Source organism: Pan troglodytes, chromosome 16, assembly GCF_028858775.2.
Source record: "Pan troglodytes isolate AG18354 chromosome 16, NHGRI_mPanTro3-v2.0_pri, whole genome shotgun sequence".
Taxonomy (NCBI): domain Eukaryota; kingdom Metazoa; phylum Chordata; class Mammalia; order Primates; family Hominidae; genus Pan; species Pan troglodytes.
This window is the reverse complement of record NC_072414.2, coordinates 10449906-10461870: the sequence shown is the minus strand read 5'-3', so window position 1 is coordinate 10461870 and position 11965 is coordinate 10449906. Positions and strand designations below refer to the sequence as shown.

Genomic DNA, 11965 nt, shown 5'->3' with positions numbered 1-11965 from the left:
CAATTCCTTCCCCGTGCACCCTGATTTTCCTCATTTGCAGAAACAAAGATTGTGCGTGGATCGATGATGACTTCCATATATACATTCCTTGGAAAGCTGAACAAAATGAGTGAAAACTCTATACCGTCATTCTCGTCGAACTGAGGTCCAGCACATTACTCCAACAGGGGCTAGACAGAGAGGGCCAACATTCATTCGTTGACATGGGTTGCACCAAGGGGACCATCCAGGCTTAGGATGGGGTTTCTTTGGGTGATTGGTAGACACAGGGGAGTAGGATCTCCCATGCACAGGACATACCTTGTTTGAAGGACTTCTGTGTCCTAGGGCTGGATAACTCACGTGCTGTCTGGAGGACTAGGTGAATGGCAGATTGCATGGGAAGAGTTAACTGGTAGCCTGCCTCTGATGGCCAAGTTTGTCCTTGAGTCCAAGCTCTGGGTACCGAAGTCCCCCAGAGGAAGACAGATCCTTCTGGTTGTGGGGAGAGCAAAAGGCTACACCTTTGCCATTTGTTGGCTCATTTTATCCTTAGCTGAGGATGTTGGAGTTGTGTTTACCCGGCATAGCCTCTGTGCCTATGTGCCCATGTTGTATACTGTGCATTGTGAGGATGTATATTTGGCATGAACAGGCAGGCTTCCTCTCCAAACGGGCTGATAGACAGCGAGGCTCTGGGTTATCCCAAACCAGATATAGGTCAATGGCTTCCTCTTTAGGGGTGCAGGGCCTTGATTATTTTGTGACTGGCATCGCAGGTGTTGAAACAAGGGTATTGAGAAGGATGCTCAACATCAGTGCTCTTTAGCGGGACGATGCATTCTGAGGGCTGCCATCCCCAAGATGAGCATACTTGTGTCCATAAATTTCTGGGTTCACGAACAAGGGAAGCCAGAGACAGGCATATTCCAGATAAACCACAGGGGGAAGATAGCATGGCCCTCGTGACCTGTGCACCTGTCTGCCTTTCTGAAGCATGCTTCTTTATCCTCTGCACTTCGCAGGTAGTGTTGGTGTAAAAGGCAAACCCGTGTCATGAGGGATGGTCATCATCTCGTGTGATCGTTGGAGATGGCAGGAAGCCCTGGACATACATGGTGTGGGGGCTCCTCCAGAGGCTGTTGGAATCCTCCTGGATGTAAGTGATTCCATTCCAAAGCACCCTTAGTTTCCTCATTTGCAGGGATGGAGATTGTGTGTGGATCGATGATGACTTCCATATATACATTCCTTGGAAAGCTGAACAAAATGAGTGAAAACTCTATACCGTCATCCTCGTCAAACTGAGGTCCAGCACACTGCTCCATCAGGGGCTCGAGAGAGAGGAACAACATCCATTTGTTGACACAGACTGCACCAAGGCTTGGGGTGGGGTCTTTTTCTGGCAGAGGAGAGTAGCTGGGAATTTTGGACGTTTGTAACTAAGAGACAGCTTGGTTGAAGGCAGCCAGGTGTGTCGTCGGTTTGTACCTTGGGTCCCTTGACCTCCAGAGGAAGACTATTGCTTCCACATGGGGAGACAGCACAAGGTCATTCCCAGGCACCTCTTTCACTCACTTTCATCCTTGTCAAGGGACGTAGGACTTCCCATGGTGTTTGGATAGCATCAGGGGCAGGCAGTCTTCAGGAGGATGGCGATGCTGATTTGCTTTCTGCAGAGGAGCCCAGAGAGGGTATCCACACTGAACTTGTATGTCCATAGGAGGAAACCCAAACCGCATGGTCCCAGAAGGGTCCTGGTGGTTAGAAGGGGAGAAAGCTGCACATGCATTTACCACACAGTCTTCTGTCTGGGTTGTGGAGAGATGACTGTGAGCCTCTTTTGGGTGTTATAGGGTGCATACGGTTTATTTTATGATGATCTTGGGATGCTGGGATGGGAATGTAATTGCGAATCCATGTGTTCCCGCAACTCCACAGACTTGACTTGGTTTGGCAGGTTTGTGTTCAGGCCCTCTGTGGAATGCTTGTCTCCATTAAGAATTTGAGATGGGGCTGGGCACGGTGGCTCACACCTTCTGGGTGCTTGAGCTGCACCTGTGAGAAAGACCCCGAGGTGTAGGATGAATTGTGATTGAGCATGTTTCTTGAATGCGAAGTGTGTTGATGGATGCTTGCAGTAAAAATGCTTCAAGGCTAAAGGAAAATTGCCCTATGCACAGGAAGAGTTTTTTTTCCCCAAAACTCTCCCCATTCAAATATCTCTATGGTCTCTGTCTTCTCTGATGGCCAAGGGAAGGGCTTTTGAGTCGGGGCACCAAACGAGTGGTGTCCAGAGTTCTTCACATTTAGTGCTCTGAAGCTTGCTGGTGCCCTCAAAATGTATGTGTGCCTCAAACCTTCATGCACGGGTACTCCCATGTACACATCCTGAAATGGGTATCCCATGGGAAGTAGCGATAGGGTATCCCACAGGGGGTTGAATGGCGTGGCCCTTGTGACCTATGTGTTTGCCTGCCTTTCTCAAGCACACCCGTGTTGCCTCTGTACTTCCTAGGTGGTGTGGGCATGGAAGGAAGGCCAGTGGAGACAATGGATGATCTTGTTCTTAGCAGATCACTGGACGTGGCAGGGAGTCCTAGGACATGTGTGGTGTGGGCTTCTTCAGGTGCTGGTAAGTATCTATTCCCCAAAACCCCCTAATGTTACTCCTTTGTGGGCATGAAGACTGTGCATGGATCGATGATGACTTTCATACATGCATTCCTTGGAAAGCTGAACAAAATGAGTGAAAACTCTATACCGTCATCCTCGTCGAACTGAGGTCCAGCACATTGCTCTTACAGGGGCTGGAGTGAGGGCCAAGTTTCATTTGTTGCTGCAGGTTGCACCAAGGGGTTTGTTCAGTTGTAGGAGGGGCTCCCTTTCTGCAAGGGGTAGTCACAGGGTTGTGAGATCTCTCATAAATAGGAAATTGTTTTAGGGACTTCTCTCTGCAAGGTAACACACACACACACCGTCTGTAGGACTATGTGAATGTGAAGGTGACATGGGAAGACTTAGCCTGTAGCCTCCCTCTGGTGGCCATATTTGTCCTTGAGTCTTAGCTCTGGGTTCCATCATTCCCTTGAGGAAAGACAGGTGTTTGTGCTTGGGAAGAGAGCACAAGGCCCCACCTTTGCTGTTTTTTCCACTCATTTTCATCATTGTTCAAGGACATTGCAGTTCTGGTTTTATCCATAAACAGGGAAGCCAGAGACAGGCAGATAGCAGATATGCCATAGGGAGCCAGATGACACGGCCCTCATGACCTGTGAATGTGTCTGCTTTTTTGAAGCACACTCGTATTTCCTCTGCACTTCCCAGGTGGTGTTGGCATGAGGAAAGGAGGTATCTTCGAGGGACAATCTTCTTCTTGTGCGATCCTTGGAGATGCCCTGAGGCCCCTGGACACATGTGGTGTGGGCTCCTTTGGAGGCTGTTGTATCCCTTCTGAATGTAAGTGTCCACTTTCCAAAGTCCTGATTTTCCTCATTTTCGGGCATGAATAATGTGCATGGATCGATGATGACTTCCATATATACATTCCTTGGAAAGCTGAACAAAATGAGTGAAAACTCTATACCGTCATCCTCGTCGAACTGAGGTCCAGCACACTGTTCATCAGGGGCTAGAGAGAGGGACAACATCCATTTGTTGACACAGGCTGCATCAATGCTTGGGATGGGATCGTCTTTGGGTGAAGTGGAGTAGCTGGGCATTTTGGACTTCTGTGGCTGAGAGACAGCTTGGTTGAAGCTCTTCCCTCTGTGTGGCTATGTGTGTTATCGATTCATACCCCTTGGCTCCTGCACTCCCCAGAGGAAGACAGTTACTTCTGCATGGGGACACAGCACAATGTTGTTCCCAGGCACTTCTTCGGTCACTTTTATCCTAAGTCGGGGACATGGGAGTTCCTGTGGTGTATGGGTATCATCAAGGGCAGGCAGTCGTGAGGAGGGTGGCATACTGATTTGCTTTCTGCAGAGAAGCCCAGAGAGGGTATCCACGTTGAACTTGTATGTCCATAGGAGGGGGAAACCCAAGTCCCGTGGCCCCTGAAGCATCCTGGCAGTGGAAGGGGAGAGGGCCGTGCATGCGTGTACCAACAGCCTTCTGTCTGGGTCACAGAGCGATGACTGTGAGCCTCTTTCGGGCATTGTAGGGTGCCCATAGTCCATTTCATGATGACCTCAGGGTGCTGGGATGGGAACGTAATTGTAGGTCCACGTGCTCCTGCATCTCTGCAGACTGACTTGGTTTGGAAGGTCTGTGTTGAGGAACCTCTGTGGGATGCTTTTCCTTGGTGCATTTGAGGTGTCTGATAATGAGTGTGTGGGTTTCTGTATCCTGGTGACTTCTACTCAGAAATGTGACCCAGCAAGGTCTCTGTGCTTAAATACCTTAGTGGCTTGTGATGTTAGGTTATTTTCAAATTCCTCCTAATTGTGTGTGACAATTCACACAAGTCTTTGTGAAGTTGTCCTTGAATTGTATGACAGGGCTAGTGTCTGTAGGCCAGTGATGGATACGTTTTGGACTCCACAGCCATGTTCACAGCCAAGTGCCTTAAGATGTATGGTGTTCTTAGTCATAGTGCCTTGGAAGCCCTGTAGGATTCAGCATGTCTCGTGCTCTTCTGGGTCCCCGAGCTGTACCTTTGAGGAAAACCCAGAGGTGGAGGTTGATTTGTGATTGAGCATGTTTCTCAGTGGGAAGAGTGTCGAAGGAGCCTGGGGTGAAAGTACTTCAGGACCAAAGGAAAATTGCCCTTCACTCAAGAAGAGGCTTTCCTTGAACCTGTCCCCACTGAAATATCCTCATGGCCTTCGTCTTCTCTGATGGCCAAAAGCAGGACTTTTGATTCAGAGGTGGCAAATGAGTGGTGTTGAGAGAGTTTGTTATGCTTGGTGCTCTGTAGCTGGAAGGAGCCCTCAAAATTCTTGTGTGCATGATAGCTTCATGCCTGCTTACACCCATGCACATGTCCCAATAAGAGTGGCTGCCTGTGGGAGATACATACACGATACACCACAGTGGAATGAATTGTATGGCCCTTGCAATGTGTGTACCTGCCTGCTGTTCTCAAACACACCTGTTTTTCCTCTGAACTTTCCAGGTGGCGTGGGCATAGAAGGAAGGCCAGTGGCCATGAGGGACAATCTTGGTCTTGGGAGATCCTGGAAATGATAGGGAGTCCCTTGATATGTGTGGCATGGGCTCCTTCAGGTGCTAGTGGATTCCTTAGGATGGTAAGTGTCCATTTCTCAGAAGCTCCAGATATTCCTCCTCTGCAGGAACAAAGACTGTGCCTGGATCGATGATGACTTCCATATATACATTCCTTGGAAAGCTGAACAAAATGAGTGAAAACTCTATACCGTCATCCTCGTCGAACTGAGGTCCAGCACATTACTCCATCAGGGGCTAGACAGAGAGGGCCAACATTCGTTTGTTGATATGGGTTGCATCAAGGGGTCCATCCAGGCTTAGGATGGGGTCTCGTTTGGGCAAAGGAGAATGGCAGGGGAGTGGAGGCTATGTACACAGGAGATTCCTTGTTTGAAGGACTCTATTTGTGAGGCCAGGGTACCACACGTGCTGTCCGCAGGAGTAGGTGAATGTGCAGGTTGCCCAGGAAGAGTTAGCCTGTAGCCTGCCTCTGCATGGCAGTTTGTCCTTGGGTCCTGGCTCTGGGTTTCCATGTTCCTTGGAGGAGGATAGGTGATTTTGCTTGAGAAGACAGCACAGTACCATACTTTTGTTGTTTTTCTGCTCATTTCATCATCCATTGAGGACAATGAAGTTGTGGTCAGCAGGCATAGCTTTCAGGCCAGCGTGCCCATGTTGTGTCCCATGCATTGTGAGCACATGCATGTGGCATGAACACGTAGGCTGCCACTCCAAGCTGAGTCTGATAGGCAATGAGACTCTGGCTTATCCTGATCCCGGTGTAGATCAAAGTCTTCCCAGTAGGATTGCATGGCCCCGAGGCTATTGTGAGCTGCATTGCAGGTGTGGAAGCAAGGGTGTTGAGAGGGATGCTCAACATTAGTGCTCTTTAGCGAGATGATGCACTATAAGGGCACCCTGAACCCAGACATGCATCCCTATGTACGTGCATTTCTGTGTCCATAAATAGTTGAAGCCAGACAGCCAGATTCCAGATGTATCGCAGGGGGCTGGATGACATGGCCCTTGTCACCTGTGTACCTGTCTGCCTTTCTGAAGCACGCTTGTGTTTCCTCTACACCTCCCAGGTAGCATTGGCATGGAAGGCAGGCCCATGTTGGTGAGGGACAATTGTTATCTTGTGTGAGCCGCAGGGATACCAGGAAGCCCCTGGACACAAATGGCAAAGGCTTCTTTGGAAGTTGTTGGATCCCTTCTGCATGTAAGCAGTTCTTTCCCAGAGTGCTCTGATTTTCCTCATTTGCAGGGACAAACACTGTGCGTGGATCAATGACTTCCATATATACATTCCTTGGAAAGCTGAACAAAATGAGTGAAAACTCTATACCGTCATCCTCGTTGAACTGAGGTCCAGCACATTACTCCATCAGGGGCTAGACAGAGAGGGCCAACATTCGTTTGTTGATATGGGTTGCATCAAGGGGTCCATCCAGGCCTAGGATGGGGTCCCTTTGGGCAATTGGAAGTCACAGGCAAGTGGGAGCTCCCATGCACAGGAAATTCCTTATTTGAAGGACTTCTTTCTCCCTGGGCAGGATAACTCACCTACTGTCTGAAGGACTAGGTGAATGGCAGGTGGCATGGAAAGTTTGTGGGTAGTCTGCCTCTGCTGGCCAAGTTTGTTCTTGAGTCCAAGCTCTGGATTCCCAGAGGAAGACAGATCCCCTGGTTGCGGGGAGAGCACAAGCCTACACTATTCTCATTTGTTAGCTTGTTTTGTCCTTGGCGGAGGACGTTGTATTTCCAGGCACCCAGCATAGCCTCTTTGCCGCATGTCCATGTCATATCCCATATGTTATGAGGATTTGTGTATTGCATGATCAGGCAGGCTTCTGCTCCAAGCTGGGGCTGTCAGGCAAGGAGTCTCTGGGTTATTCCAAACCTGATTTAGGTCAGTGGCTTCCTCTTTCAGGATTCATGGCCCCAAGGCTTTTGTGAGCACCATTGCAGGTGTTGAAGCAACGATGTTGAGAGGGATGCCCAACATCAGTGCTCTTTAGCGGGATGGTGCACCTCGAGGGCCCCTGGCCCTGGGACGAGCATCTGCGTGTCCATGCATTTCTGTGTCCATGAACAGGGGAGGCCATAGACAGGCAAATAGCAGATGTGTCACAGGGGACTGGATAACATGGCCCTCATGACGTGTGCAACCTGTCTGCCTTTCTGAAGCACGCCTGTGTTTCCTCTGCACTTCACAGGTGGTGTTGGCATGAAAGGCAGGCTTGTATCATGAGGAATGATTGTCATCTTGTATGATTCTTGGAGATGGCAGGAAGCCCCTGGAAACACATGGTGTGGACTCCTTCACAGGCTGTTGAAACCCTCCTGAATGTAAGTGATTTCATTCCAAAGCACCCTGAGTTTCCTCATTTGCAGGGATGAAACCTGTGCGTGGATCGATGATGACTTCCATATATACATTCCTTGGAAAGCTGAACAAAATGAGTGAAAACTCTATACCGTCATCCTCGTCGAACTGAGGTCCAGCACATTACTCCAACAGGGGCTAGACAGAGAAGGCCAACATCCGTTTGTTGACATGGGTTATACCAAGGCGTCTGTTCAGGCTTAGAATGTGGTCTCTTATGGGTGATGGGGGTCACAGGAGAGTGGTGGCTCCCACGTATAGGAAATTTCTTGTTTGAAGGACTGTCAGTGAGGGTGGGTAACACATGCATTGTCTGCAGGACTAGGTGAATGTCCATGTGGCCTAGCAAGAGTTCGCTGGTAGCCCGCCTCTGGTTGCCAATTTGTTCTTGAGTTCTTGTTCTGGGTTCTCAGGTTCCACAGAGGAAAACAGATCTGTGTGGTTGAGAGGTGGGTACAAGGCCGCATCTTTGTCATTTGTTGGCTAACTTTGTCCTTGGTTGAGGACATTAGAGTTTTGGTCACCAGGCATAGTCTATGTGCCTTTGTGCCCGTGTTGTATCCCATGTGTTTTGAGGACATGTATTTTGCACGTAAGGGTGAGCTCCTGCTCATTGCTTCTGATACCCAAGGAGTCCCTGGCTTATCCTAAACCCAATATAGGTTAAAGCCTTTCTCATTAGGGGCCCAGGGTCCCAAGGCTTTTGTGAGTATCATTGTAGGTATTGAAGCAACGATGTTGAGAAGGATGCTGAACATGCTCTTTAGTGGGATGATGTACTCTGAAGGCTCCTGACCCCCAGACGAGCATCCTTGTGTCCATGCACTTCTGTGTTTATGAACAGGTGAGGCCAGAGACAGGCAGACAGCAGATGTATTGCAGGGAGCTGGATGACATGGCCCTTGGAACCTGTGCACATGCCTGCCTTTCTGATGCACGTCCATGTTTTCTCTGCACCTCCCCGGTGGTGTTGGTATAAAAAGCAGGCTTACATCAGCAAGGGATGATTGTCATCTCATGCGATCCTGGGAGATGGCAGAAGTCCCGGGACACATGGAGTGTGGGCTCTTTCGGAGGCTGTTGGATCCCTCCTGAATGTAAGTGATTCCTTCTTAAAGCATGCTGATTTTCCTCATTTGCAGGGGCAAGGACTGGATCGATGACGACTTCCATATGTACTTTCCTTGGAAAGCTGAACAAAATGAGTGAAAACTCTATACCGTCATCCTCGTCGAACTGAGGTCCAGCACATTACTCCATCAGGGGCTAGAGAGAGGGACAACATCCGTTTGTTGACAAGGGCTGTGTCAACACTTGGGATGGGGTCGTCTTTGGGTGAAGTGGAGTAGCTGGGCATTTTGGACTTCTGTGGCTGAGAGACAGCTTAGTTGAAGCACTTCCCTCTGCGCAGCTATGTGTGTCCTTGATTCAAACTCCTTGGCTCCTGCACTCCCCAGAGGAAGACAGTGGCTTCTGCATGGGGACACCACACAATGTTGTTCCTGTGCACTTCTTTGGTTCACTTTCACCCTCATTTGGGGACGTGGCAGTTCCCATGGTGTTTAGGTAGCATTGAGGGCAGGCAGTCCTCAGGAGGATGTTGATGCTGATTTGCTTTCTGCAGAGGAGCCAGAGAGGGTATCCATGTTGAACTTGTATATCCATAGGAGGAAACCAGTCCCATGGCCCCTGAAGGGTCCTGGCAGTGGGAAGGGGAGAGGTCTGCATGTGCATGTACTGGACAGCCTATTCCATGTGGGTCGTGGAGTGATGACTGTGGGCCTCTTTCGGGCATTGTAGCAGGCCCCCATTTCATTTCATGATGACCTCGGGGTGCTGGGACAGGAATGTGATTGCGGGTCCACGTGCTTCTGCAACTCCTCAGACCGACTTGGTTTGGAAGGTTTGTGTTCAGGACCCTCTGTGAGATGCTTGTCTCCATTAGGCATTTGAGCTTATATCGGCCCAGGGTTTCTACCTATCGTAGGTTGTGCATACTTTGCCTCTGAACCACTCAGGCACCTCGATGCAGTCAACGTGCCCGATTATAAGAGTGTGACTTCCATATCCTGGTGATCTCTACTCGGAAACATGGTCCAGGAAGGTCTCTGTGCTTAAATACCTTAGTGGCTCGTGATGTTAGGTTATTTTCTAATTCCTCCTAATTCTTCCCAGGAGTCTTCTTTGTGAAATAGTCATCTTGTTGTAGGACAGGGCTGGTATCCACAGGCAGTGATGCATAGGTTTTGCACTGCGTGGCCATGTTCAAAGGCAAGTGCCTTAAAATGTATGGTGTTCTCAGCCACAGTGCCTTAGAAGCCATGTGGGATTCAGTGTGTCTGGTGGTCCTCTGAGCTGCACCTGTGAGGAAGACGCTGAGGTAGAGGGTTAAGTTGTTATTGAACGTTTTTCTCAATCTGAAAAGTGTTCAAGCAGCCCAGGGTGAAAAGTCTTCAAGACTGAAGGAAAATTGCCTTTTGTACTGGAAGAGTTTTTCCCCAAAACTCTCCTCATTTAAATAGCCCTGTGGCTTGTGTCTTCTCTGATGACCAAGAGGAGGGCTTTTGAGTCGGTGATGGCAAATGAGTGGTTTTGAGAGAGTTCTTACACTTAGGGCTCTGTAGCTTGATGGTGCCTTCAAAATTAACACATGCCTGCTATCTTCATTCCTGGGTAGACCCATACACCCATCCCAAAAGGGGAGTAGCCTGTGGGAAGCACATATGGGATATACCACAGTGAGTCGAGTGGAATGGCCCTTTTGACATGTGTACCTGCCTCCCGTTCTTAAGCACACCCATTTTTCCTCTGCACTTCCCAGGTGTTGTGGCCATGGAAGTAAGGCCAGTGGCTACGAGGGACAGTCTTCATCTTGGGAGATCCCTAGAGAGGGCAGGGAGCCCCTTGACATGTGGAATGTGGTCTCCGTTGGGTGCTGGTGGATCCCACAGGTTGGTAAATGTCCATTTTCCAAAAGCCCTGATGTTCCTTCTTTGCAGGGATAAAAACTGTGCATGGATCGATGATGACCTCAATACATGCATTCCTTGGAAAGCTGAACAAAATGAGTGAAAACTCTATACCGTCGTCCTCGTCAAACTGAGGTCCAGCACATGGCTCCAACTGGAGCTGGAGAGAGAGAGACAACTTCCATTGGTTGATGTGGGTTGCACTAAGCCATCCATCCAGGCTTAGGACGGGGTCCACTTTGGATCAAAGGGAGTCACAGGGCAGTAGGTGCTCCTGTGCAGAGGAGATTCCTTGTGTGAAGGACTTCTCTTTGTGAGGCTGGGTAGCACGCACAATGTCTGCAGGACTGGGTGAATGTGCAGGTGGCACAGAAGAGTTAGCCGGTAACCCGCCTCTGTGTGGCCAGGTTTGTCCTTGAGTGCTGGCTCTGGGTTCCCTTGTTCCCCAGAGGTAGATAGCTCCTTGTGGTTGGGAAGAGAGCCCAAGGCCACACCTTTGTTGTTCTTTGGCTCATTTTTTTTTCATGGCTGAGGACTTTTTAGTGCCCATGGTGTTTTCGTAGCAGCAGTGGAAGTCAGTTGTGAGGAGGTTGGTGATGCTTATTTTCTTTCTGGAGAGTACCCTGTAGATCGGCTCCATTTATGATTTGTGTGTCTCCAGGGAGAAACTGAAATCCCATGGCTGGTGATGGATACTCCAGGTGGGAATGAGAAAGTGCCATACATGTGTTGACTTGGTACCCTAAGATGGGGATGGTCCGCCACATTTGCGAGTCTGTTTTGCATGGTGTGTACTGCACATCACAAATGCCATGTTGGCCTTAGGGTGCTGGGAATGGAATATGATCTGATGTCTACATGGGAGGGCCTTTCAGCAGATTGCTTTTGTTTCCTGACAGTCTTTGCTCCATCCCCAGTCACATGTGTTTTTCTCCAGGGAACATTTTATTGGAGTATATCGGGTCGATATCAGAAAAAAAAATGTTGTGGTTATTCCAACATTAAGTGTGGTGATGTAACAGCAGTGTGGATGGTAGCTCAAGTGAACAGTGGCAAAACCAAAATATATTGGTTTACGTAAGTGACCCTATTCTCTCCTATGTTTGAAGTCTGGTATGCATCTCTTTCTGCAATAATCTCAGTGATCTGGAAACTTTCAGGAGGTCTTTTTTAGGTATTTTATGTCCTTGTGGTTGTACTCATACTCCCTGCAGTGCTAAGTCTGGGTCATTCTGCTATCCGAGTGCTACTGGAATTTCTATTGTTTTGGGGGCACTGTCTGGTCATTGTGGATACCTCTCTTGGGGCCCTTTAACAAGAAGTATGTTAGAGGTCGGTTTTGGGGCAGTGTTGACCTCCTGCCTAAGGTCAAAGGCAGTTTTCTTCCTAAATTTTATTTCAGGATTCACTGCCCAGGGGTTGTGTGACAGGGAGAGCACAAAATTAGAGTATCCCA

The 11965-nt window shown here is 49.1% G+C and overlaps 1 protein-coding gene and 9 non-coding genes across 59 annotated transcripts in view; all 10 read left to right on the top strand.

Moving 5' to 3' along the window:
- LOC100609273 (uncharacterized) overlaps nucleotides 1–11965 on the top strand; it is an 81520-nt gene that overhangs the window by 42373 nt on the left and 27182 nt on the right. For 49 of the 50 annotated variants that reach the window (XM_063794552.1, XM_063794573.1, XM_063794543.1 and 46 more), the window contains 4 exons: nucleotides 1005–1138; nucleotides 2498–2614; nucleotides 3307–3438; nucleotides 10362–10491. In XM_063794552.1, coding sequence (XP_063650622.1) covers nucleotides 1072–1138; nucleotides 2498–2614; nucleotides 3307–3438; nucleotides 10362–10491 — 446 coding nt within the window. In that variant the 5' untranslated portion in view covers nucleotides 1005–1071. Of the gene's footprint in view, nucleotides 1–40; nucleotides 146–1004; nucleotides 1139–2497; nucleotides 2615–3306; nucleotides 3439–10361; nucleotides 10492–11965 lie in introns of all 50 variants that reach the window. The other variant, XM_063794545.1, reaches the window with a different exon arrangement.
- LOC112205725 (small nucleolar RNA SNORD116) lies at nucleotides 58–149 on the top strand. The gene has a single exon (XR_002939817.1). It is a non-coding gene; the product is annotated as a small nucleolar RNA SNORD116 (small nucleolar RNA).
- Nucleotides 1201–1292, top strand: LOC112205729 (small nucleolar RNA SNORD116). The gene has a single exon (XR_002939821.1). It is a non-coding gene; the product is annotated as a small nucleolar RNA SNORD116 (small nucleolar RNA).
- LOC112205730 (small nucleolar RNA SNORD116) lies at nucleotides 2677–2768 on the top strand. Its single transcript, XR_002939822.1, has one exon. It is a non-coding gene; the product is annotated as a small nucleolar RNA SNORD116 (small nucleolar RNA).
- Nucleotides 3499–3590, top strand: LOC112205728 (small nucleolar RNA SNORD116). The gene has a single exon (XR_002939820.1). It is a non-coding gene; the product is annotated as a small nucleolar RNA SNORD116 (small nucleolar RNA).
- LOC112205727 (small nucleolar RNA SNORD116) lies at nucleotides 5294–5385 on the top strand. The gene has a single exon (XR_002939819.1). It is a non-coding gene; the product is annotated as a small nucleolar RNA SNORD116 (small nucleolar RNA).
- LOC112205736 (small nucleolar RNA SNORD116) lies at nucleotides 6436–6524 on the top strand. The gene has a single exon (XR_002939827.1). It is a non-coding gene; the product is annotated as a small nucleolar RNA SNORD116 (small nucleolar RNA).
- LOC112205726 (small nucleolar RNA SNORD116) lies at nucleotides 7566–7657 on the top strand. The gene has a single exon (XR_002939818.1). It is a non-coding gene; the product is annotated as a small nucleolar RNA SNORD116 (small nucleolar RNA).
- Nucleotides 8694–8785, top strand: LOC112205734 (small nucleolar RNA SNORD116). Its single transcript, XR_002939826.1, has one exon. It is a non-coding gene; the product is annotated as a small nucleolar RNA SNORD116 (small nucleolar RNA).
- On the top strand, nucleotides 10557–10648 carry LOC112205732 (small nucleolar RNA SNORD116). Its single transcript, XR_002939824.1, has one exon. It is a non-coding gene; the product is annotated as a small nucleolar RNA SNORD116 (small nucleolar RNA).